The sequence below is a fragment of the Chiloscyllium plagiosum genome, chromosome 25 (genome assembly GCF_004010195.1).
Source record: "Chiloscyllium plagiosum isolate BGI_BamShark_2017 chromosome 25, ASM401019v2, whole genome shotgun sequence".
Taxonomy (NCBI): Eukaryota; Metazoa; Chordata; class Chondrichthyes; order Orectolobiformes; family Hemiscylliidae; genus Chiloscyllium; species Chiloscyllium plagiosum.
The window spans coordinates 12,640,899-12,668,681 of record NC_057734.1 but is presented as its reverse complement, the minus strand read 5'-3'; the positions used below and the strand labels follow the sequence as shown (position 1 = coordinate 12,668,681).

Here is a 27,783-nt window from a genome sequence, read left to right as displayed (position 1 = left end):
GCAATATTCCAACAGTGGCCTAACCAATGTCCTGTACAGCCGCAACATCACCTCCCAACTCCTGTACTCAATACTCTGACCAATAAAGGAAAGCATACCAAACGCCTTCTCCATTACCCTTTCTACCTGCGACTACACTTTCAAGGAGCTATGAACTTGCACTCCAAGATCTCTTTGTTCAGCAACACTCCCTAGGAACTTAGCATTAAGTGTATAAATCCTGCTAAAATTTGCTTTCCCAAAATGCAGCACCTCGCATTTATCTGAATTAAACTCCATCTGCCACTTCTCAGCCCATTGGTCCATCTGGTCCAGATCCTGTTGTAATCTGAGGTAACCCCCTTTGCTGTCCAATTTTGGTGTGTACACCTCCAATTTTGGTGTCATCTGCAAACTTACTAACTGTACCTCTTATGCTCACATCCAAATCATTTATGTAAATGACAAAAAGTAGAGGGCCCAGCACCGATCCTTGTGGCACTCCACTCGTCACAGGCCTCCAGTCTGAAAAACAACCCTCCACCACCATCCTCTGTCTTTGACCTTTAAGCCAGTTCTGTATCCAAATGGCTAGTTCTCCCTATATTCCATTAGATCTCACCTTGCTAATAAGTCTCCCATGGGGAACCTTGTCGAACACCTTACTGAAGTCCATATAGATCACATCTACAAATGTGAGAAATGCTCATACTTAAAAGTCAGCAAAGGAGCAGTACATTGATGCTTCTCCCCAGACTTAGGTTGTGTCTGCAAAGGATATTTTAAATTACCTTGCACTATTAACCTTTGTCAAAGATGGTTGGAGTAATTTAAGGATTTTGTGCAAACAGCATATTAACATAATATTAAAATAGTTCACACACATTGTTGCTCAGGGCTGTAGTCACAGATTTGGTTTACAAATTTTCATGTTTACCTTGCAGTGTGAACACCACAGTCTGTCATTGTAATGGAAGAAATGTACTGAAATTGCATGTGACGTGGTAAAAATATTAAACTTTTTTCTGATACTAAAATGTATAATTTTGTAATAATATCTACATTCTTATATATTTATTTACTCAAGTTTCTTTATTCCCTTTCAAAACCTTTTAATTTGTGCTAATTCTATTACAAAATTTTCCTTTCCTTTCTGTTAATTTTTTGATTACAAAAGCTATTACCAACCAAAACACATTTCAGTGTTTTTATATACAATTATTTCGGGTTTTTTTCCCATTGTCAAGTCACGAGTGATCAACCCTGCAATTTGAGGCCATTTACCATTTCCAGAAACTGACACTTATTCTGGCTCCAACATCAGTCCCTCTGAGCAATAGCAAGAATGGAATTAAAAACAGTATTCCAACTCTCTGGGAACACTTCAAGAAAAAGTAACTTCATATTTTTTTTCTCACCATTTAAGACTTGCATTACAACTAAATGATTGGTGCTCAGGCTTCCGTCTAATAAACTTCAAAATCTAAATTTATAGGTACAAAACAATCTTTAGAAAAACCATTTCCTAACCTTGGAAAAGAGTCAACTAGTTTCTAACAGGCCATAAGGTTGGAATATTCAGAGCAGCACTCATGATCATAATGACAGATTGCCTGTTAAATGGCGTAGGACCACTATCTTGGTAGAACGGTTTAGCACGTGCTTTATTATTTACTCTTGTTGATAATACAAAGGAAGGTAAAAAGAAATGAGAAACTTACCTCCCAACACATGCGAACAACAGCAGAGAAAAAAATGAAAAGATAAGGAAAGACACTGCCATTGTCTTCTTACGTCCAATCCGGTCAATAATCCATAATGTTACTAAGACACCTGCAGAAAGATTAATGTGACCACATGAATGTTGAACCCAGATGTTGTGACATGGAGGTTAACTTAAATGGCACAAACTATTCCCCCCTGCATGATCTTAAAAAAATTATCGCCAATTACTTTGTCTCGTCACCGTAAAATCAATAGACTCTACAACCATGGGACATCCCAGCAGAGTTTACACATGTCTTTTGTTTTAATATTCATTCAGAGAATATGAGGATCATTGCATTTATTGTCCAGCCCTAGTTGCTTTTGCGAAAAGGGTGGTGAGTTATCTTCTTGAACTACTGCACTCTTGGTGCAAACACACACACAGTGCCATCAAAAGGAAATTCCAGGATTTTGACCCAGCAACACCGAGGCAACAGCTATATATTTCCAAGTCAAGATAATGAGTGACTTGGAGGGGAATTTGCAAGTAGTAGTTCTCCCATTTATCTGATGCCCTAGTTCTTCTAAATAGTAGTGGTCATAGGTTAGGAAGGTGCTGTCTAAGGAGCCTTGTTGAGTTACTGCAGTGCATCTTGCAGATGATGTACCCTGCTGCCATGTGCATCAGTGGTGGAGGGAATTGAAGGTAGTGTTTGAGGTGCCAATCAAGCGAACTGCTTTGTTGTGGATAATGTCAAGCTCATACTTACATTAGACTCGTCTCCTAATTTTCTTCTACCTTCCAATACCCACTGACAAGTCATTCAGTACTCCCCAGCATGAACGTAGAAATAGAACATCTCTAAAGTTCTCACCTGGAAACTCTGACAATGTGGTCCAGAGAAGGTCTGTGTAATCAGTGGCATTCAAGTATTTACATTCCAGGGAACACCTTCCCTCAAGTTTCTTGCCACTTGTTGACACTAAAAAAAGAAGGAAAAGTACATTCATTTACTTATGCCAAATGAATATTATTCACACACAAATTATTTCTCTTGCCAACTTTCTCTCCTTTATCACCTGAAGAGATTCACATGAAATATGTTCTTGATTTTACTCTACATAGCCATGAATTTTCTGACAGTCATCATCCTCCACAACTTGTAATCTAACAACAGCAGAAATATGTAATTGAATAATTGGTGACTTGGTTTCTTTCCAGTATAAAGTTTAATGTAGTGTTATGATTGAAAATGCAGGAAACCCTCAGACAAGAAGTAACGGTTAGGTGATACCATGACTGAGCTTAAAGGCTGGTCAATGGAAGGAGCAAAGTAAGGATTTCCACAAGGAGGTCCTGAGCAAACAAACTCAGAATGGGAAATGCTGCAACAAGTCTTGATCAACACATAAGTGACACAGGGAAGGAAGAATTCATTTGAAGCTGCATGAAAATTTCTAAGGAGCAATGGCAATAAAAAAAGGCAAAAAGACAACAGAGAAAAAGACTGGGTGCAAGAGCTGACAAAAGCATTACGTAGCAGATTATAAGCTATGATTTGTCCATATAAAACTTAGCTAAAAGATTAAAATTAGATTGTAAATTGAAGTGCAGTTATATTCAAGATTACTTTTAAAGCTATGATGTGGATGTACCAGTGTTGGACTACGGAGTCACGCAACATCAGGTATAATCCAACAGGTTTATTTCAAATCACACACTTTCGGAGCACAGCTCCTTCATCAGGTGAAGTAACCTGTGGCATGTGACTTCTGACTTTAAAAACTGTTCTTGGCTACAGCACCCTTTAAAACGAATCACAGAAGTAATACTGCCTATTTACTTTCTACATGGACTCCTGGCTCAAATATGCAATATTAATACTTTTACTGAGATTGCCACACAACATATTAATGGAGCACATAAGAATGAGTGAGCAGCAGATACAGATAAGGATTCACTCTATAGTGTATTCTGTTTGGGGGAATTAGTTCATTTCCACATTATTGAAGTTAAACTTATTCTAATAACATTATTTAGCTAGTGTACTTATTTTAGTATTTATCCACTTAATTTATTAGTCATTAGAGCAGCTTTCAGAACCAAGGTCAACATGGATCAATGAGATTTGTCCACCACTATCCCATAACAACACTAGAATAATTGGGAGATGTACTTACTGCTACACACATCACCTGCCTGGAAAAGCTCTGTGGTTAATAGAACCAGTCCATAATAGGAGAAAGCATTGGAAAACCTAAAAGCAGAAACAGAGGTAAGTCTTATTATTCACAATCACTGAGCAATGTAACCTTCTGTTCTTCATGTCTCTTCAGGGATGTCCTCCAGAATAGAATTAGCTAAAATAATTCTAGGTAAAAAGATTAAAAGATGTTTATAAACTGATAGATTCTTTCCGACTTTCAATTTCTGTTATAAGCATAACATTCACATCTTTGTGTATTTTTAATCAGCTTGCTAAAATGTTCTCTACTTCCCAATATCCCTTGAAAACTTAGCAATTGTATTATTAACAATACAGGGAATGCATTGAGGGGCTATCAAGGGAAAACAATTAATATTTTCCAAATCCAAAATGTCGACTGATACAAAAAGCCAAAAATTGTCAAAGTGAGCACATGATATATGTCACGGAGGAAAACCAGCAAACTGAGAAATTCTACTCAAGATTGAAGAGTATGAGAGATGGGTGCTCTGTGTTATTTTCCAAATTTTGGCATAGGCAAGAAGACTAAACTGATCTATTCTGATTATACATACTCCTACTTAAATGGACACATTTCTGATAAGAGCTAGCTGCAGAGTAGGATAAGAGAGTGAACATTTATTTTTTATTGACGATACATTTTATGGATTAGTTGACTCACCAGTTGCAATTTGCAATAAAACAGCTATTGTGGATACAAAAGCAATGGATGGAAAGATGGTGTGATTACCCCAGGATCAAGGGAACTGAGTTAGTCGATATCAAAACTGAACAATCATGGTCACATTCACTGCATAATGAAATAATACTGAGCTCCTTACTGTATTATTTATGCTCAGTCTTCACTAGTGCAAATGCGGAGGGATAAACTGGTGTTAGAATATTTGTTTATCTTCCGTAAAGGTTTCACAGTTAAAAAAAAACTCTTGGTTTAATCACTGGATGATTTGAATAATAATTAATTGGTTGTTAAAAGATAGTTAGGACAAATCAATTTGCTAAAAACAGTCAAATTGGTTAATTTGACTGTTGACTTAAACAACAGACTTACCAAATGAACCATAAGAGGACAGTGGTTATTCGAAACTGTGGTGTGAAGAGGTCCCATATACGACCACGGTCCTCCTGTCTCAAACAAGCATTTACCAAGTTTAGTTCAGTGAGGGATGCCAAACAGTTCAATTTACTTCACAATCAACCAGCAACTATTATCAACATTTGGATGCAATGGAAGCTGTTAATTCCTGAAATAATATACTGTTTTTAAAGTTTAGATATTTTCTCAAGTACTGCAGGTACTGGAAATCTAAACTAAAAACCAGAAAAACAATGGAAACACCGCATCAGGTCTGCCACTGCATCAGCAATGTCTGATAGAGAAAGGGCCGAAGTCTAAGGTCAATGATCGAGGGATTGATAATGGAACTGCGCATTATTAACAATATGCATATTTAATCTTTTTAGTAACAATTTACAGAGCAGCATCATAGAACCTGAACAAGAGTCACCAGATTTGAAATGTTGACTCTGCTTTCTCTCCACAGATGATGCCAGAGTTTCTCCAGCAATTTCTGTTTTTGTTTCAGATCTCTAGCATCTGAAGTTTTTTTAAATTTTAGTGTTTAACTCACTGCCACATCTCTTCCAGATATGCTGTCCTTGAAGAAGTTCTGCTCCTCCCTCCAACAGGATTGTCATTCTATCTTTCTTCTTGTTTTCCGTTGTTACTTTCATTTTCTCTCCTAGTGTTTGACAGAGTCTTTGCCAAACCTCACTTCCACAGCCACATCACATTACTCAGTGTCTGCCTCCAGCTCATACTCACCCTACATGGATTCCAACTGAAGTTTTATTCTTCATGTTTCAAATCTACCCAGGATCACAAGTATCTCCATGATGTACAAAGCTGCCTAAACAGCTATGCTCACTGCCCCTGAGATCCACAGTCAGTGCTATGCACCATCGTATACACATTCTTGACATCTCCATCAGCATCACCTCACTCTGTCCCAGAGCTGTCCTGCCCCCACTTTCACTTTATTCTCCGAATTTCTTGGTGTTCTAACAAGAAACTTTTTCTCTTCCTTTCAAGCATTAAGGAATGCAGGCTGGAACAACTCAGAGATACTCACACCCCTCTGGAACCTTCCTCCCCTCCCCTCCCTCTCACTCCACCCTTTCCCTTGATCACTTGTCAGGTATTTACTATCATTTCTGACCTTCCACTCTCTAATGCTGAATGTTCCGTACTCAACAAAGGTCTTAGTTTTATTCCTTTGCAGCCCCATCTCAATGAATTTCAGGAGCAACATGATGTTGAACTCTTCTTCCATCAACCTTGCCTCCGTAACCATTTTTTTTGAAGGAGTCCTCTACCCATCTTACAGTCCTCTTCACCCATCTCCAATACTCTCTCTTCACCTGGACCCCTCCCTTCTGGCCTTTTACTTGCACTTGAACTGTTCATTGAGAACTGTTGACATGATATTGGTCACTTTAATTTTTCTTTCCCACTTACTCATTCAAACTTATCTCCATCTGAACTGACTGTCAGATCTGAACATGCTCTCAGATCCAATCCTGATTTTCTCTACAAGCCTGGCAACAAGGCTGGTGCTGTTGTTATCTGGTACACTGACCTCTCTATTGTGGAAGCTGAGCACTAGCTCTCGGATACCTTCTCCTGTCTCCCCCCGGACCATGAGCCTACCATCAAGTATCAGGCCATTGTGTCCATGACTGTTACTAATCACATCTCATCTGGGGATCTCCCTCGATCTCATAATTCCCCAGCTCATAGTCTCCCAACCCTTACAGCCTGCCTCTACTTTCTCCCCAAAGTCCACTAACAGGACTGCCTGGGAAGACCCATGTTTCTGTGTGTTCTTATCCCACGATCTTATTTCTTCGTAGAAACAATGTCTGATAAACAGTCATCAGATTCAAAATGTTAACTCTGCTTTCTTCCCACAGATGCTATCAGACCTGTCTTTGTTATAGAGCCTGTTATTTGCCAGTACTGTCCACAAGAACTGAAGGCCAAATGGCTGTTCACCACACGTGACTTGGATAGTGAGTTTTGACAAGCTAGTTGGCTACAAAGAACATCATAGCAAAGTTCAATTCTGACCTTACCTGACATCTATGTGAGTGCATTTTCCAGCAGGAGTCACTGGATTAGCGACCAGGAGAAGAAACACTGATTGACATCTCTTCTTCTTTGTCTGTGGACAAGGAGGTCAACGATGCTACTAACAAACACCAGCCAATCCATCAGGATTCATTGACAGAATCATCCTGATCTGTAATGGTTGGTCTCACTCTAGGCAGTTTTACTAATTCCTATTGTTTTTCTCCATTCCTTATTTCTCTTTCTTTCTTCCTCACCACAAGCCAAGTACAGCCAGCCTTCCCAACGAAGTTCCAGGCTAAGATGGCAGGCTGGCAAATTATAAATTGGCTGCCTTTTCTGGTTCCAAACTGATTTCCGCATAGTGCACACAGTGTTGCAGGTTAATTCATTCTTGGTATTTTCATTCATTCATTTACCTTGTCACCTAGAGAAGTAAGTACTCTATAATGACCAAGCTATGAAACACAACAGGCAAGAAACTGAAGAGTAATGCAGCACATTAGAAAGAATGTTTTCAAATCTTTTCAGCATTCTGACATTGGTAACAGAAGCAAAGCAATATGTCAGGTCAGAAGAACATATACAGGTTATTCACCCAACACCATGAAATTTCAATGTAATGATAAATACTCACTCTGTCTTTGTCACAAACACATACACAGAGATCACTGGAGGGTAACATTACTATGATCAGCCACTATAATTTTCTTTAGCTAATTGATGTGTGTCATACCCAGTAAAGATAACATATTCCTGGCTTCCAAGATACATTCTGTATGAAATTTGAGCTTATCGTAATTGTGACAGTATTGTGACTTTAAAAAGTGTCTTTTGTCATTCTTTTTTAAAAAGAGGTTTTGAGACACAGGTGCTGAGTTGTCGCCTCCAAGCCAATAAACAGGTCGTGAGGCTCTGGATTTTTTTTCATGTTGGAACAATAGAAGCAGTATGAATGAGTGGAGTGAGGCTCCCACAGAACCAGAGTTTTAGTTTAGCTTTCAGTATTTGTTGGGTTTTTGAAATTGGCTGTAGAAGCTGTTATACATCACTCTCAGCCACAGCAAAAAGCTAGAATTCTCTCTCTGTGCCAGAGTTTTCTCTTGGTGTTCTTTGCTCCTGAACTGGAGAAACGCTGCATGTGAAACAATCTATTTTACTGAATTTGCCTTTGCCAAGGGTGTTTTCAAGAGATGTTACTATATTGGAACAGTTGCTGTTTAATACTTAAACAATCTATTATTCTGTTGAGTTTTCAAGTTAGACCAGTTTTTCTTTCGTTTGTTTGTATTTTAATTGGGTTTAAGAATAAAGTGTGCTTTGCTTTAAGCCAAGTAGCATGACCAATCAAATTACTTCTAGACCACAGCACTTTACACTTGCTTTTAAAGAAGATAACAGTTTGAGTCTAGACTATCTCCTTGACATATTTGAAGGGGGTTTGGTCTGCTCCATAAATTGACATTAAAAAAGAGACAACGTGCTGCAAAGGTGGCTACCAAGAGTCAGGTGGCGGCTTGATATTTCTGCAACGGCAAAGAAATACCTCAGCTCTCAGGGGAATTCTTAGAGCATAAATGATCATGGGTGGAATAACCTCACTTGGAAAAAACTTTCAAAATACAAAAATACATGCCAAGTTTTATCACCTATTGACTACAAAATCGGTCCCTTCAACCCCCACCAACAGATAAGTCTCTGTCAATCCAAAACCAAACAAATGAAGTGCAGAGAAACAAATTTACCACCAAGTGTCAACAGCCACCATTTGTCCTCTACTGTATAGCAATGGATTCTGATTTTGAAGTTTTTGTCTGGCCCATATAAGCATTGACCATGTGGCCACATGACCAAAATTGGTCCTCAGATAACAGATCAGAGACAGGTCATTGTGGAAACCAGCAAGACAGAAGGGACCATTCCTGCAGCACTAAGAATAGAACCTGTCTGAACAAATAGTTAATTCAGACATCACCTGGGAAAGATTAATTTTAACAGAAACTCTAGAATGTCATTATCAGGAAACCCAGAGACTTTCAATTTCTTTTCATTCAAAGAGCCGTAGAGGAGAATCTATCAAAGCCTAGAATATTTGCATGTTGAAGGACTAATTTTATACAAATGATTTGCTCTGACTATGTGTTTGTGACAAAGACAGAGTGAGTATTTATTATTGCACTGAAATTTCATGGTGTTGGGTGAATAACCCGTAACTGTTCTTCTGACCTGAAATATTGCTTTGTTTCCATTACCAAAGCAGAATGCCGAAAAGATTTGAAAACATCCTTTCTAAAATACACCTCCTGTTGCACGTAACTAAGACGTGTGAGGCAAGGAAAAAGGGTTAACATCTCCTTCCCATCATGATACACGGAAGAAATTACGAACAAAGGCTTTGGAAACAGATTAAATGGGTTGAAAAGCAACAGGGTACAGATCTGAAGGACGAATGAATTAAAAAAAGTAATGAGAAGGTAGGCAGATTGGGTTGAGATCTAAAGGAATATTCGAGTTTAATATATAATCTGTTATTACAAAAGACATGTTCTATATTAGCCAAAGTAATATTTTAATAAAAACTAACTGCTATCCCTTACCTGTCTGGCAACTATCAATTTTCCGAGTGGCATTGGTGCTCCATTTTCTGTAGCAATGCGTTTTAATGTGGCAATGGCTTTTTCTTGATTCCCAGACAATACATCATAACGTGCACTTTCTGGAAGCCACTAGAAAAGAGAAATAGAACCATCTCATAGAATTAACTTTTGCACGTAACAATGATGGGGTAAAGGTTGGTTAAGCCTTCCCAGTTTTCTGATCAGGTGATGTTATAAATTTAACCTGCAATCTAGTTCCCCAATATTATAGAAATCTAGTTGATTAAATCCTTTCTTGATAACTTCTCTGCGCAGAATTCCAATAAATCCAGATATTTTCCATTATGTTCCAATTTAAAACAATAGGTTTTGTAAAGAAGCTATGATACAGATACTGGGGCCACTTGAGAGTTCCCAGAGGTCTGGCGAGTAGTTAATTTTGTTCCTTTGTTCAAGAAGGAAAATAGGAACAATCCAGGAAATTATAGACCAGTAAGTCTCACATACGTGGTTGGGAAGCTGCTGGAGAGGATTCTTAGGGATAGGATTTACACATATTTGGAAAAACATGGCCTAATTAGGGACTGTCAGCATGGCTTTGTATGGGGCAGATCATGTCTAACTAACTTGATTATTTTTTTTGAGAAGGTGACAAGGATGATTGATGAAGGTAGAGCAGTGGATATTGTTTACATGGATTTTAGTAAGGCTTTCAACAAGGTCCCTCATGGTAAGCTCATCCAGAAGATTAAGGTGCATGGGACCTACGGTGACTTAGCCATTTGAATTCGGAATTAGTTTACCCATAGAAGGCAGAGCATGGTTATGGAAGTGTGTTTTTCTGGCTGGAGATCCATGAGTAGTGGTGTTCTGCACGGCTCTGTACTGGGACTACTGCTGTTTGTGATATATACAAATGACTTGCATGAAAATGTAAATGGGTGGGTTAGTAAATTTGTAGACAACACAAAATTGGGGAAGTTGTGCATAGTGTAGAAGATTGTCAAAAGATACTGTGGAATGTAAATCAGTTACAGATATAGGCAGAGGAATAGCAGATGGAGTTTAATCCGTTAAGTGTGAGATGCTGCACTTTGGGAGATGAATTGTTAAGAGAAAGAATACAGTTAATGGTAGGACCCTGAACAGCATTGATGTACAGAGGAAACTTGGGATACAAGTCCATAGCTCCCTGAAAGTGGCCACACAAGTTGTTAGAGTGATAAAGAAGGCGTATGGCATGCTAGCCTTTCTTGGTTGGGGCATTGAGTACAGTGTCAGGAACTGATGTTGCAGCTTTATAAAATTTTGGTTAGGCTGCACTTAGAGTATTGCATTCAAATATGTTCACCACATTACAGGAATGATGTGGAGGAGGCTTTGGAAAGAGTGCAAAGGTTTACCAGGATGAGGTTTACCAGGATGCTGTCTGGATTAGAGGGTATGAGCTTTAAGGAGAGGCTGGGCAAACTAGGATTGTTTTGTCTGGAGTGGCAGAGGCCGAGAGGAGACCTGATAAAAGTTTGTAAAATTATGAGAAGCATAGGCAGGGTTGATAGTCAAAATCTCTTTCCCAGAGTTGAAATGTCTAATACTAGTGGCGCACATTTAAGTTAAGAGAGGGAAAGTTCAATGAGATGTGAGAAGCAAGTGGTTTACACAGAGAGTGTTAGAAGTCTGCTTGGGGTGGTGGAGGCAGATGCAATAAGGACATTTAAAGGGCTTTTAGATGAACACATGAATAACCAAGGAAGGGAGGGATATGGACCATGTGCAGGCAGAAGGGTTTAGCTTAAGTTGATGTCATGTTCGGCACAACATCATGGGCTGAAGGCCTGTTTCTGCGGTAAACTGTTCTATATTCTGTGTTCTATGCGTTATGGTGTATATCTGGATTTATTGGAATTCTGCGCAGAGAAGTTATCAAGAAAGGATTTAATCTATAATGTCCAGTGATTTAATCTGCTGTGTGAGCATTTCCTTTATCAATAATTCAGTTCAGATTACTGAACTAAGAATTTTTGACACTTGTTCAATGAGGTAACGGAAGGTTGATGAGGGTTTAAATTTGGTCTCCTCTAGTTACCCCGTGATCTACTGCTGCGGCCATTACGTCCCCTCATTGTGTGTGGTGGAAGTAATTCTCCCACTATATTTTTCTCTTTTCACTCCAGCCTTTATTTTCTATCCTCAAAGTCTGCCATCATTAATCAAAATATAGGCAAAGGACCTGCCACTAGGTTCGTGTAACATATATCCTCCATCACTATCCTTAGATTTTCTCTGCTTTACATGAGTCTACTCCACATGCTCCTAACAGCAGCTTTAAATTCCAGCATCATTATGTGAAGACTCATAATATCCTGAATTTTACACATTATGTTACACTGAATGTAATGGCATTTTCTAACCCCTTGTATCAGGTTCATACATTTCCAACATTTTCTATTTAAACTTTTATTTTCAGAGAAGGTACCTACAAAACACAAGATGGCAAAAATCATAAGAGGCACTGCAGAAAGAATGAGTAACCAGCGCCAGCCCAGCGTAGGCATCACCACCACTGCCAGCAACACCTCGAATACTGTCCCAAAGGCCCAGAACACCTGAAAGTGAAGACAGCTTCAGTTGAGCATAAATAGCAGATATTGAGAAAACCAAGAGACTCAAATAATCGTTGATAGACTGAATTTTAAAATCCTTTGAAGTCCTTAGATATCTTTGTCCTGTGTTACTTTGGAGTCCAGAGATGGCATGGAGTTGTGGGGTGGTGGCTGTGGTAATGTTCACTGGAATATATACTGGAGTGTACTTGGAATACACCCCTAGAGATGCACTGGAATATATATTGGAGGCACACTGGAATGGTATAGGAAATTATTAAAAAGGCACATTTTCTTCATGCTCCTCATGGAATAATTGTTTAGCTTCAGCCAATTGAAGGGGGAGCTTTAACTTACGTTTTACCTATGGAAGGATTGGATAAAGGGATCTTTATTTATTCTCCAATACACACAAAACTTTGGAAAGCTTGAAAGAGCTGTATAAATAAAATTATATCTTTACCTAACCCTTGTGTTACTTGAGTTTGGAGAGATTGATGGATAGAGGATAGAACATTGCCCTGCATCTTAATTTTGCTGACCATACAGCACTAGCCACTGAGGCCCTATATTAAATTGAATTTTCCCAGCCAGGACCCTCAGTTTGATCAACCACACTTCTCTAATCAAGGACGATTAAACTGTTTAATCAATTAAGAAAAACTCAATATCCCTCACACAGGTAATTGATAACAATATACATTTTATAACAGTGATCATGTCCCACTCACCTCTATTAGTAAGATACACTTTGCTCTTGACTTCATTGGAAGAAATTCTGCATAGAGTGTTACCCTGCATGAGCAACAAAGACCAAAAATAATTATTTATTCATTCATTTAGTATGAAGAAGTTCAAGTAATCATAAATATTAAAGTGATGCACTCACGATTGTGGAACACCTCCAATCCCAAAACCCACCAAGCCTCTAAGTACAAGGATCCAGCTGTAGATTGGTGAAAAGGCACTCAGTACTCCATAGTACAATGTCCAGAGTACACTAACTTTCAGACCCTGGATTTAACACATAGAAATATAAATAGTAAATACTAGACTCTAGCAGTGACCAGAGAATTTGGCATAACACTGGCAATGAATGGGGTGGCACAGGGATCAGTTCTGGGGCCACAATTATTTACTATATACATATCGATGACTTGAACGACGAAAGTGAATGCACTATAACCAAGTCTGAAGATGATACAAAAATTACAGAGGGATGTAGACAGGTTAAGTAAATAGGTATAGACTTGACAGATGTAATGTAATGTGGGAAAATGTGAGATTATGCACTTTTGGCAGGAGCAGTAGAAGAGCTGAATAATATTTAAATGAAGAGAGACTGCAGAAAGCTACAGAACAGAGGGTTATGGAAGTCCTCATGCATGAATCACAAAAAGCTAACAACCAAGTACAGCAGGTATTAGGGAAAACAAATGAAGTGTTTGTCTTTATTTCAAAGGTAATTGAGTATTGAAATAGGGAGGTCTGGCTAAAACTCTAGCCAAACAAGAGTTGGAATATAGTGAGCAGTTTTGTTCCCTTATCTAAGGAAAAACATATTGCCCTTGAAGGCAGTCCACAGAAGATTCACTACATTGATTCCAGGTATGAAAGGATTTTCTTATGAGATGAAGTTTAGAAGTTTGGACTTTAAAAGAATGAGAGGAGAATTTATTGAAACATATAAAATTCTCAGGGGGCTCAGAGTAAATGTGGTGAGGTTGTTTCACTTCATGGAACAGTCCAGAACCTGAGGGCATGATTTCAGAGAAAGTGGTCACACAATTAAGATAGACTTGAAGAGAAATTTCTCCTCTCAGAGTGAATCTGTGGAATTGTTTTAACACAGAGAGCAGATGAGACTGGGTTATTAAGTATACTCAAGACTAAGATAGACAGATGTTTGATCAGTAAGGAGATCATAGATAATGGGGAAATGGGGAAAAAGCAGGAAAGAGGAGTTGAGGATCTTCAGATCAGCTATGATCTTGTTAAATTGTGGAGTTGATTCAGTAGGTTGAATGGCTTAGTTTCACTCTTATATCTTATATCAAGATGATATTGTGAAGTTGCATATTATCCTAAGCTCTCTGAATTAATGAAAATGTAGTCATGCACTAAATTACTATCTGATGAACCTTGCTGAAAGATGGATATTGATGGATGCCAGATAGAGGTAGGATCGGACTTTGATCTTGCATTCCTAATTTGCAAACAGATTCTCACGACATAAGTGCAGGTATGAGGAATAGTCATTCAATTGAGATACCAGAGTAGGAGTCAACACTTTCAGAACTTAAGAGAAGAAAACTAAAAACCAGGTGCAATTGATACTCACTGTCTTTCTACCGTACCGGTCTGATATATTTCCCCATAGCGATGAGCTGGACATCATTCCTATGAACACTACCTACAGCAGAATAGAATGAGGAAGAAGAATAACTGTGAGAGAAAAAGTTTAAAATGAAACTTTCTTAGTATGTGTTCAGTGACTAATGAGTGTGAAAACTCGTTGAAATGCAATGATGTAATCATACCGAGGATATGAGGGCAACCTGCCAACTCTGCAATCTCCACTCACAGTGTAGCTGAGGTGCAAGAATGCTGAGGATCATCATCTCCATGGCATCGGCCATCTACAAAAAAAAAATCCAGTTAGATAATGAACATAGACTTAGCAACAGGGGCATTGGCACCTGTACTGGGGTAGAGGGAGCTGTTCCAATGCGATAGGCTTCTCTTGAACTGTACTAGGACCAATGTCCTGATGAATCAAATATTTCAGGCTATAGAAAAGATTTAAACTAATCAGGGTGGGGTTAAGGAGGGGGCTTACAAGCAAAGGATAAGGGGGCATTGCAGAGCGATTATTTTGAAAATGATAACTAATGTGGAACAAGAAAGGGCACAGTGTAAAAGCATTAAAGAAACATCACAAATAACGTCAAAGGTGAAGAATGGGTCAGAATAGCTTCATGAATGTGAAATCATGTCTTTAAAATGTTGGAGGCAGAGGGGTGACCTTATAGAGGTTTATAAAATCTTGAGGGACATGAATAGGGCAAATAGACAAGGTCTTTTCCATGGGGTGGGTGAGTTTTAAGTAGAATGGGAAAAGATTTAAAAGGGATCACAGAGGGTGGTGCATGTGTGGAATGAGTTGCCAGAAGAAGTTGTGGAGGCCGATTCAATTACAACATTTAAAAGGTATCTGGATGGATATGTGAATAGGAAGGGTTTGGAGGGATATGGGCCAGATGCTGGCAAATCAGATGAGATTTATTTAGAATATCTGATCAGCGTGAATGAGTTGGACCAAAGGGTCTGTTTCATCCTATTTATCTCTAAGACTGTATGACTAAATATTATAATTCTTTAACGAGGTAACAAGCAGGATATATAAAGGGAAACCAGTAAATGTAATGTATTGGATTTTCAAAAAGGATTCAATAAGGTGCTACACATATGCTACTCAATAAGATAAAGCCAATGGCGTTGGTGGTAATAGAATGAATAGAGGATTGGCTTAATCAATAGTAGACATAGAGTTGAGATAAAGAGGGATCATTGCTTGGGTTCCAATTAGTTACAATATATTAATGACTTGGACAATGAAAGTGTATGTACTAGAGCCAGGTTTTCAAAATAGGTGGGCAGGCAAGTGGTGAGGATGACATAAAAAGTCTACAGAGGTATACCGACAGATTAACAATGGGCAAAAAACCTTCACGTATGAAATATGATGTGAGAAAATATAAGGTTTTGTACTCTGGCTGGAACAATAGAAGAGCTGATTATTCTTTAAATAGAGAAAGGGTACAGAAAGCTGCAGAACAGTGAGATTTGGGGCTTCTTGTGTATGAATCACAAAAATTGACCTTCCAAGCTCAGCAGGGAAATGGACTGATGGCCTTTATTTCAAAGTGAATCGAGTTTAAACATAGAGAGGTCTTGATAAAACTCTACAACGCACTAGTCAAACCATGCCTGGAATATTTGTTCTCCTTAGATAAAACGGTATTGGAGGCAGTCCAGAGAAGGTTCACTCAACTGATTCAAGATATAGAGGGATTTTCTTATGTGGAGAGGTTGAATAGGTCTGTATTGTACTCATTGGAGTTTACAGGAATAAGTGCAGGCTTTACTGAAACATATAAGATTCTCAGGGAGAGTAAGGGTTACTCATCTAACGTAAAATGAGAAAGAATTACTTCTCAGAGGGTAATGCATCTGAAAAGGACTCTTGAGGCCAAGCCATTAAGTATATTCAAGGCTAAGGTAGCCAGATTATTAATCAGGAATGGAATGTCGGGTTATAAGGATAAAACAATGAAGTCGAGGATTATCTGATCAGCCATGATCTCCTTGTGTGGCAAAACGAATTCAATGGGTCGAGTGGCCAATTTCTGCTTCTAGATATTATGATCTTATTCTCTAACCTTATATCTTATAGTCTTGGTTAATTGCCTTCCTAGATCAGATATTCTGATAGTTCAAACTGCTTTGGAATAATTTGTTCATCTCTGTCCTTAACCACAATCCCATTTTTCAACCGTCTTCATCTTGAATGGCTTTTAAAGGTGCTAGCTGACATATTATCATTTAGTTTAATTAATTCAAGTCTTAAGACTCTTTAATTTTGTATAACCTTCAGAATTTGTCTTATTTCCAATGTCTCCATCATCATTTTGCAACGATTACCAGCATTCTCTAATTTTTAACTTTTAATGGACTAAATAACTGAGACAATAGGAAAAGAATTGGTGAGTGAATGTGACCTTACCCATGCCAGTCCAGTAAGGATTGAGAGTTTCCATTGAAACTTCCCAAATCCAATGGCCTCCACAGCATCCTCCACCATGAATACATCTAAAAAAAAGGAAGGTTGAAAACTGAACAACTGTTTTCAAATCACTCGACTCCCTATACATATTTTAATTTTAAGTATCCCTTTATCTCGTCTTCCTTGGGATAGTTAATTTTATTCCTACCAGTCTATATAATCCAGAAGTGCTGTCTTTGTTGGGATATGGTACCATTACTTGGTATATCAATCAGTCATGGTTCAGGCAGAAATAACCTTCTCTTTCAGTCAGAAGACTGATTCAAGACTGATTCTAAAGATTGGAACACAAAAGTCTTGACTGACTTTCCATTGAAGTACTGCACTGTTGGATGGAATGTGTGGCCTCTCAAGTGGATTGTGAAAGATTTCATGGCATTATTTCAAAGAAGAGAGGAATGTTCTCTTTTGCATTCCAGTGGATATTTATTCCTCTATCATTATTACTATACTGTTTGTGGGGAGTGACTTACTGTGTTAGCAGTATGACTACATTGAAATGTAATGCATTGACTGTAAAGTTTTTAGCATGTAGTGGATGTTGCTATATAATAGGAGGGTATTTTTTTCCTGTACCTCATCAAAATTTCATCCTTCATGTTTGAGCCTAAATATCTGCCCTGGCTTCTACCGTGAAATGGATCACAGCCAAGCCCATAATTGTTTTGAACAGTACCTATATATTTCCTAAATAGTGATTAGGAATAAGCACTCCAGTTGCTTTTAGTCATCCTTTTCAATTGAGTGGAGATAATTTGTGGATGACATCTATATTGACTGAGGTCAGCCAAATTAATACAGGTTGGAAATTGCAGCCATGAATCTTTTGTGAGGATGGTCTGTTGCAGACAATTCCATGATCATCGGCACCAACTAACTTTAATGTAGTATTCAAGCAATACATTATGAAATGTTGTTTGTCATTATATGTGATGTTAAACATAATTCCATTCTATGTATTAGACACATTTTAAGACAATATAAGCCTTTTATAATACAATATATACTCTACCATCTGTAGGGTTTGCAAAATCTTTGGGGACAGTGCCTGCATCGTCTAGTTCAACTGGTTCTAGCTCAGACCGCACTCCTTCTATCTCAATCTCATGCTCTCCAGAACAGGTGTCATCTTCTGACCTTGTACTTTCACCGGTGCGACGGAACTTCACCACACTGAAAAGAAGTAAGCAATCAAAAGAATCAACTTCCTTAAAGTCTGACTTGTCTCCTAAAAAGGGAATATATTCAACAGTACATCTTATTAAGAATTTTCACAGATCTCAACATCAGTGCCTGGAAAAGGGAGTCTCACCACTATGAACTCTACCCAGAGGGAGTCTCACCAGTGAGTCCATTTTTAAATGGACCGTATCACTATTAAAGCCTGCTATTAAACCATGAATCGCTCAATCTCTTGAAATACAGACAGTATATTGTCACCATGATTATTATTGCTGAGGGATTTGTCCAAGCCTAATCACTCAAAAAAAATCAATTAGTTTTGTTTAAATACTTTTGCTTAAATTATATCTGTTGATCAGGGAATTGACCAGGGCAATTTATTCAGCATGATGAACCATGAAGCTCATTCAACATGTAGCTCAAAAAACAGAGTCACTGAAGCTGAGTGGATAAATAGCTACCAATGAAAATTTATCTCTCTGAGACAGTGAAATTGAAGTTGGATCAAAATCGAACTTGGCTCAATTCAATGAGGCTGGTGTCAGGACCACAGGAATTTGGTCTGCTGGTTTCAGTGGTTTTTACTAGAGAGCTCCATATGCCAGTTTACGTCTCAAAGGCAGGTCAATAACCCTGGCTTTCAAAAAAATTGGACAATCCAGGGTAAGAGTGACACTAGTCAGTCTGGCACTAGAAATAAACAAAATTGAAATACTGAGATTGTCCTAGGCTAATGGGGCGGCATGGTGGCTCAGTGGTTAGCACTGCTACCTCACAGCACCAGGGTCCCAGATTATATTCCAGCCTTGGGGTCACTGTCTGTGTGGAGTTTGCACATTCTCCCCGTGTCTGTGTGGGTTTCCTTTGGGTGCTCCGGTTTCCTCCTACAGTCCAAAGATGTGCAGGTCAGGTGAATTGGCCATTCTAAATTGTCCATAGTGTTAGGTGCATCAGTCAGAGGGAAATGGGTCTGGGTGGGTTACTCTTAGGAGGATGGGTGTGGACTTGTTGGGCCGAAGGGCCTGTTTCCACACTGTAGAGAATCTAATCTAACCTAATGATAGTTTTACTCACCACACTGTCATGATTGGGAAACCTTTCACATGGAGTAAGTACGAACCTTCTAGCATTCAAATTTTGAGGAGTTGAAGATTAATCGCCAAGATTGTTCCAATCAACCCAAGAGTAAATATGGAAATAGTATAATCATGGTAATGTTATTTAACTAGTAATCCAGAGGCTGGGACTAATGCTCCAAACACACAAATTCAAATGGGAGACTAACCATGACTGAGGTTTGACTATTGCTATAATGCTTCAATGCATCATATACCAAGGTGAAACTATAACTTACTTTACTAGTATTGAGAAATACAGACCAAACAGAATATCATTGTGTTGTGCCAAATTTTACTAAAACTTGCTTTAGAGCTAACTTAATTCTTACTACTTGAAAAACAATACATGCTTTTAATTTTTTGCATTTCATTTTGTTTCTTTGTTTAAGACACAAATATTTAATTAATCAATTCATCACTTTTCACTTCCAAAATATTATACAAGTTATTTTTCTTCTTTCTTCCCCTATCAACCTTCCACCTCTAGCCAAAGTTGTTGTTGATGCCTCAGTGCATCAGGCAGATGTTTACATCTATAAAGTCTCCAGTGATCAGCATTTAAACTGATCATTTTATCATCCTCTGATCCTAGACTAATTTGAGTCAAAATCATTGAAGGTCAGTACCACTGCTGACATCCTGTGGCCCAGGGTACAAACATCAGACCTCCGCAAAATCAGCTTATTCAAACTACATAAAATATTAAAATACTTTTTTTTAAAAAATCTTTTTCTGCCGCTCATACCTCACAGTTCTTTGCAAATGTATTTGACTGGGCTGTCACAACCACTGTTCATAGCACTGCTGAGGGCAAGGATCAAAAAGTAATTTTTGCATTCAGTGTTGACATGGGACAAAGTATAAGAAATATTGTGTATTGCACACTTTGCACATACACATCTTACCATGATTAATCGACACTCTTCATTAGAAATAGTCCATCCTTTAATTCGCTTAACTATAACTTCACATCATCATTCAAGTGAACGCATTCTATTATCTCAATAACACCGAAAACCTTTCTACAATGGAGTACCAAAACTACACTGAGGCTGTAGACTTAACCATTGATTTGTGCAGTTATATTTACCTTTCTACTTTGCGCTATTAGTTACAAAATGCAAAATGCCATTTCCCTGATTATATCTACCTGCTATCCCACTTACAAAGAATGATATATTTGAATTACTTGTTTTCCTACTTCTGCCATACCCTTCCATGTCTTTCAAATTAAGTGCAATTCATTATGCAGTTTAAGCCTACAATCTTCTGGCCCAGAGATGAGAGTGTTCACAACTGAGCTAATTTGATACAATAAATATTTCCAGTAGAATGAGACTGATTCGCAAGTCGTTGAAGGTCACCTCATTATAGAAGGTAATTTATTACTTTACGTCTCTTATAAACATATCCATTTATTATATTCCATTAAGCAGTCATAAAAATTTTCATCTAAAAGGCATGCTGGTTGTTTTATTGCTAAAGGAAAACAGTTGAAATTGTATGTTACTATTTTTCATCATGGTGCTGTGTTGCTAAATCTGTATAATATATTAGAAATCTCACACTTATTCCCTATTAATATCAGTTTTGCTTCCAATAGTAATATCAATTTAAATATGACATTACAAGAATTGTTGATGGATGGATTTTAACAAAGAACTGAATTATATTTGAACACCTCAGCATCTTCTACTCTCATTTGCAAAGGCTTGGTGGTTTGCTGTGTATGTTCAATCAGGCAGATCAATTAGGTTTTGTTTGGTTCCATAAGTTAAGACCAAATAATCTATAAATAAATTAGGAATTTTAATGTCTGATACATACATTTATTTACCCACATTTCTCATTGCACAGTCAAGTGATTTCAGTTGTGAATATGTAAATATAAAGCAAGAAAAGTTCCATCACAAAGAATTCCAGTTCTTTTAGTTGCAAATACACTGCAAGATATTATGGATAAGATAAGTTATGCCTTTTAGCGTGATCACAGAAGTTGCAAATCCCCATTCGGTAAAACACAGTTTTGTTGAAGATTTTAACACTACTCCAATTCCTGGTTGAATTATTTTAATATCAATCACAAAATCATGGTAGCGCACAAGGAGGAAATGCCGTTTGGTAAGTTACATAAAGCTTCCTCACTTTCTGCCTATTCTTTTTATTACAATTGAGGATCCTACTGTAATTTATTTTTTCAAATCAATCAAAATGCTATAAATAAAAAATGCAGCAAGGCCAAACTTGGTTTATGTCACGATGCTCAAAAGCATAATGGAGTCTTGGTGTGATACACTGGCAAATATTATTCAGAATGCCTCACTGCAACCTGAGGTAGTTTCAGTGATCACTTTATTCATAGGAGGAATAAAGTGAAACCTGGGAACTATAAACTCATGAATATAATCCCTGTGAAGAGGAGGTTAATGACGATATCTAAAGAGATACATATAGCTGTTATATAAACATTCAACAAAGATTCAGAAAAGAGGTTTTTAATCAATTTATAGAGTCTGACTGGAATGGTGAATCAAGAGAACCTAATAATTGTCAGTTGGTTGGATTTTTAAAAGTATTTTTTACAAAACACTAGACTCCAGTTGGGTAATGAAATGCATAAAAATAGGTTAAGTGACAATAAACAAAGTGTGGTTTTAAATGGAGTGCCTTCTCACAGTGCAGTAGTTACATATTTGGATAAAATCAAAAGTTGTGAAGTCTGGAACTCAAGAGGGAGATATGATTTGTAGGTCCTGGTCTTGGACTGGGGTGTACAAAGTTAAAAATCACACAACACCAGGTTATAGTCCAACAGGTTTATTTGGAAGCACTAGCTTTCGGAGCACTGCTCCTTCAACAGCTGGTTGTGGAGTAAATAGATTGTGACTGGATTGGGATAAATGGGGAAACACATCAAACAATGTACTTTAACGTAGGCAAGTATATAGTTGTGTATACATGGTCACATAAAAAAAAAAATATAATATGAGAGGATATAGGTTTTAAGCAAATGACTGAGAGAGGTTTGGAATGCATTCACCATTTACTCAGATTTTAGGTTCAGCTTGCTTAAAGTCAAGGAAAACTAACCCTTTGTATTGCCCAGACAATTTACTATTAAACTAATCCATAACACTAAGGTTATAAAACAAGAATTTACATTTATGTGCTGCTTTTAAGATAGTGAATTGATTTATGTTTATGCATGCTTATAAGATACTGAGTTGATTCACAGCATTTCTTTATTCAGAAGACTGCATTTTGAACATTCTGTCAAGATTTGGGTTTCATGCTTCAGTGAAAGACACAGACAGTGACTTTGGAGAATCCAGTGTTGATTTCTAAAGGAAAATCATGTTTAACTACTGGAGATGTTTGAAGAAGTAACAGAAAGGGCCTTAGAGGTTAATGTTGGTGTGATGAATATGGAGTTTCAAAAGGTATTTAATACTGAGCTACACAACAGATATGTAAGAAAAGTTATAACTCATGAAATAAAAGAGTTAGTAGTCAGGAAGATACAAAATTGGCAGAGTAATATGAAACAGGGTAGTGGTCAATAGATATTTTCTGACTATAGGATGGTGTAAGCTGGAATCAGCCAAGTGCTGGTATTGGGACCCTTGTATCTCCTTTTCTTTTAATATATCATGGTGTGCAGAGGACAATTTCAAAGTACGTGGATGACGCAAAACCTGGAAGCATTGTAAAGTGGGAGGAGGACTTCAAAAGGACATAAATCAGTTTGTGAAATGGGCAGGTAAGTGGCAGCTGAAGTGTAATGCAGAGAATTGGGAGGTGGTGCGTTTTGGTATGAGGATAGACAACTTAAAAAGGGGATGCAATACTTACGGGGGTGTAGGAGGAGAGGTTATGCTATATACATGCATAGAAGTGGCCTTTGAAATAGTAGATGTCTTAGACAACTTTAAAAATATTATAGATTCTGGAACAGTTCCAATGGATTAGAGGATAGTTAATGCTACCTCACTTTTTAAAAACCAGAGATAGAGAAGAAACTTGAAATTATAGATCGATCAGTTTGACATCAGTAATGGGGAAAGTGCTAGACTCCATTCTCAAAATTTATTAGCAGAGTAATTGAAATATAGTGTCAGGATCAGACAGATTCAACATAGATCTACAAAAGTGAAATCATGACACTTGACAAATCAACTAGATTTTTTCAATATGTAATTAGTAGAGTTGATAAGGGGGAGTCAGTGAATGTAGTTTACTTGGATGTTTGGATGGCTTTTGAAAAGGTCTCACACAATTTAAGATTAAACTATGTGGGATTGGGGAGGTTGTGTACTGACATGCATAGAGAACTGGTTGGCAGACAGTGAATGAAAAGTAGGAATAAACGTGTCTTTTTCCAAGTGGCAGGCATCAGTGCTTTAACACTTGCTATTGACAATGGTTCTCTAATTGACAATGTCTATTAATGATTGAGATGAGGGAACAAAACGTAATATCTGCAAGTTTGCAGATGACACAAAGTGGGTTTGGACACTAAGCTGTGAGGAGGATACACAGATGTACACTACTTGGACACATTGAGTGAGTGGGCAAATGTATGGCTGATGAAGTATAGATGGGTAAATGTGAGGCTGGATAGAATAGAAAGGAAGAAATATTTTCTGCTCGTCAAAAGATTGAAAATGAGAGAACATAAATTTAAATTGATTTGCTAACTTACCTAATGTGACCTGAGAAGAAAAGGTGGTTCAGAGCCAGAATACATTGCCTAGAAGTGTGGTAGAGGCAAGTCAATGAGGCATTCAAGTGGCATTAGATGATTATTTGAATAGAAATAATATACAAGGATTTGGAGAAAAGGCAGACAAATGGAACCAAGTCATAATGCTCATCAGAGAACCATTGCAGACATGGTAGGCTGCATGGCATCTTTCAGCACCGTAGCAATTTTGTGAGTCTGTGAAGATACAGAGAAAATTGATAAAAATAGTCCTCATTGTGAGATAATTGAGAATGAGAACAAACAATGTTTTGATTTTAACTCAATGGAAGAACCTTAAAATTAATTGTGAAATTTATCTGAGAAATTACAAAAAGTAAGTGTAAATTATTTCTGCATAATAATTGGGGGTCATGGAAATCTATGTGGGCTATCTGATCTTTTACAATAGTTGTAAAACTCTCAAAATTGATGCAGGTTTTTGTTTTAGGAGGTGATTGTGTATTGCAAACAGATCAAAAAGACAGGAAAAAAATATATAAAGGCCTGATAGCCTTTTTTTATCCTTGATGAATAAACATACCAGGCTATACTTAACTCACAAGAGTGTTAATAATTACAGGCATATAACAGGATTGAGCATGTGATGGAATAAATGAAAATTACTAGGAATTCACTGAACATTCACTTGTGTGGTGGCAATGTATTGGATTGGCTTAAAAATGAATTGGGTTGGAGTCAAAGTAGTTTATATCAATGTTAAACAACATTAGGTCATAGTTCAGAGTTACAATACCCTGTAATGACATTTCCATTAATAATTATGATGTTTAAAAGCAATATATATTAACCACTTGAAAACTGGAATGTTTTTATTATTGTTTTTAAATAGCATTGTTTTTTAGTTTCATTTCCAAATGAGTACTAGCCTTTACTTAACAATATGAACATGGAATCGATGCTTCACTTCCAGTCTGTTACACGCTGCTAGGATACGTTTTTAATTATTTGATTTTGAAAAATATTAACTTATGCAAATTATCAAAATCAATGTATAGCTTAAAAGGCAAACACAAAATCTTGGCATTGGTCCAGTTTCATAACCCACTCCCTATGCAATGAGAATACGGCAAGGTAGCTGGCCAATACCATATTCATGGTCTACATAGACCACACTACACCCAATCACAGCGTTTACCATTTTAGGGGAAACCATTGAACATTCATCTGACACTAGTTTTAAAGATTGTCACCACAAAATTCACGTTTAACTCGAATTTTAAGAAAAATATTTTGAATTATATATTGAAGCTATTACCGAGTCTCAATTTACGAGTGCTTGTTAGTGAAATACACCGTTTGTGTCAATGTTTAAATAATTAACTTTCAAATCAGTTCGACGTTCAAAGAGTCAAGGCTTGTTTCGATTTGAACCACAGCAACTATTATTAATTCAAGAACTAACCTCAAGCCTTGAAGTTGCCCCTAACCTTATCACAATGTAAACATCGGAATTAATTCCGCTGGCGCTTTGTAATTAGACTACCCGTGTGAAAATATTTAAGTATAGACTGAACTCACACAGCAAGTGCCAATAAATAGAATTTTTATGCAAAGTAGGAAATAGCACTTGACAATTCAAACCAATTTTGGACATTATATTTTGTTTGAACGGACGCCGTCCATATTCCTATTTTTCAAAGTTAATGAGGTTTATAATGATAGACAATATTTCAAACATGGCAAACGTCAAACCATTTATGTTTTCAATTTCCTGACTTCTTAGAAATTACATTCAGATTTTAATGTTTTTTGTTTCTTGTGAACGTATTCACTCCCAACAATAAAAATTGCAGACATTTCAATATAATTAAAGATAAAATTCATTGTGTGACCTAAACCTTTGTTTAATTTTGGTTCATTTTACTTAGGTCCCGGTGATGATGTAGCCGATGAGTGGGATTTGAATGAGGGTTTGGCGTTTCAGGCTGGCTGGGGGATGCATAGGCCTAGCGCCCGTGTCCCTAGACACGGAGTTATTCATGGGTATCCACTTGCGTGGCTTGGCAGTCGTTTCTACTTACGGTAGATGCCGTAGCTGAAAGAGGTCTTCGTCCATGGTGGATCGGTGCAGATGCCGGATGTCCCGGTCTCATCGCTCAGTGCGTGGTAGCGAAGAGAATCACCGTTTACATTCTCACTGGAAACTGGAGACTGGCAACGAAGTACTGCCGAGTCCACGCCAGTTCCAGGTCGAACAGAGACACCACAGCGCCGGATAGCGGCTGTATTCAACAGCACAGTGCCACAATTCAGCCAAGGAATTCAGCACCGCAGCGCCGGACAGCGACAGGGATGAGGAGAGAATCCCTGCAATAATCATTGTGTTCAGCACCAATGGGGTGGACAGCGCCAGAGCGGATCAGTTGGGCTCTCATACCTCGCCCGTCAGAACTCAGCGTTTAGAATCTATGCGCCGACAGCGTGGATATCCAGCGCCATATGCAGAACTAATTAGCGCAATAACACAACACGAATATTGTTGAAATCAAATTCATGTTTACAGCAGTAAAAACAATGGGCTCCAGCAATAACATGAAGCTGAAAAATGTGTTGCTGGAAAAGCGCAGCAGGTCAGGCAGCATCCAAGGAACAGGAGAATCGACGTTTCGGGCACCTTCTTATGCCCGAAACGTCGATTCTCCTGTTCCCTGGATGCTGCCTGACCTGCTGCGCTTTTCCAGCAACACATTTTTCAGCTCTGATCTCCAGCATCTGCAGTCCTCACTTTCTTCCAGCAATAACATGTACAACACTAACTCCAGTAATCTAGAGAAAAAAGATAGAAGAGGGCTAGAGGAGAAACACAAGTCAGACAGCATTTGTGGAGTTACTGTATCGAGTCCAACATGAATCTTCAACTGAAATATTAACAATGGGTAAAATCTTGTAAAGAGCTGAACAATGTGAAACATAGTGAGAAATATGGGAGAGTCGAGTCAAAAATCAGGGGAGGCCTTTCTCAACATTAGAAGCAATCCATTGCAATCTCAATCTGAGTTCCAGGTGTCGAGATCCTCACTAGGGAGCAGCGAGATGGATATTAAGGGGAATTATCATTTGTTAGCATCCTTATGAACAATGAATTGATATTCACTTCATTAATACTCAGGTTCTAGTAACCACTCACCAAAAGGAAACTAACATGAACAATTCCTGACTTGAAAGTCAGAGCGGGTACTTAGCAACCCCAGCTCTCTGCTTGCACCTCCCACCTACCATTTTAAACATCCAGCAATGATGTTTCTGGACATGCCCCAGGTCACCAGTTGCACACACCCTATTGTGCCAATGGCAGTAGGGAAAAGTGGGCTGGTGCAGGCTCATGTAGATGGGCTAGATAAATATCAGTGTAGGTGTAAAGCCAATAGGTTTGATGAGAGAATTACCAGGAAGGGCCTTAAAAACATGTAACAAAGGAGCCTAGTAATTACAAGGAGCAGTCAATATCACCTTCCATCATCCTTGAAACTACAGGTGCACACTGGAAAGAAAATGACTGCAATGATATCTGGAGTGAGCAAGTTAAGTGCTTTGACCTGTGAGGGAGAGGCTGCAAATATCAGATATACTAGGCTTTCAACAACACTGGGCACAGATTCACTGAAGTGGACTCACACCTGCAACCTCC

At 38.0% G+C, this 27,783-nt stretch overlaps 1 protein-coding gene across 1 annotated transcript in view; it reads right to left on the bottom strand.

The window, feature by feature from the left end:
• svopa (SV2 related protein a) overlaps positions 1-26,481 on the bottom strand; it is a 32,545-nt gene extending 6,064 nt beyond the window's left edge. Inside the window, exons 1-13 of the mRNA XM_043715256.1 lie at positions 26,177-26,481; positions 18,103-18,263; positions 17,031-17,116; positions 14,785-14,883; positions 14,586-14,657; positions 13,134-13,258; positions 12,976-13,039; positions 12,122-12,247; positions 9,642-9,770; positions 4,966-5,039; positions 3,868-3,944; positions 2,562-2,669; positions 1,701-1,812 (exon numbers count right to left, since the gene is read on the bottom strand). Of these exons, the coding sequence (XP_043571191.1) occupies positions 1,701-1,812; positions 2,562-2,669; positions 3,868-3,944; positions 4,966-5,039; positions 9,642-9,770; positions 12,122-12,247; positions 12,976-13,039; positions 13,134-13,258; positions 14,586-14,657; positions 14,785-14,883; positions 17,031-17,116; positions 18,103-18,263; positions 26,177-26,211 (1,268 nt within the window). The 5' untranslated portion in view covers positions 26,212-26,481. The remainder of the gene's footprint in view (positions 1-1,700; positions 1,813-2,561; positions 2,670-3,867; positions 3,945-4,965; positions 5,040-9,641; positions 9,771-12,121; positions 12,248-12,975; positions 13,040-13,133; positions 13,259-14,585; positions 14,658-14,784; positions 14,884-17,030; positions 17,117-18,102; positions 18,264-26,176) is intronic.
• Positions 26,482-27,783: the final 1,302 nt, after the last annotated feature.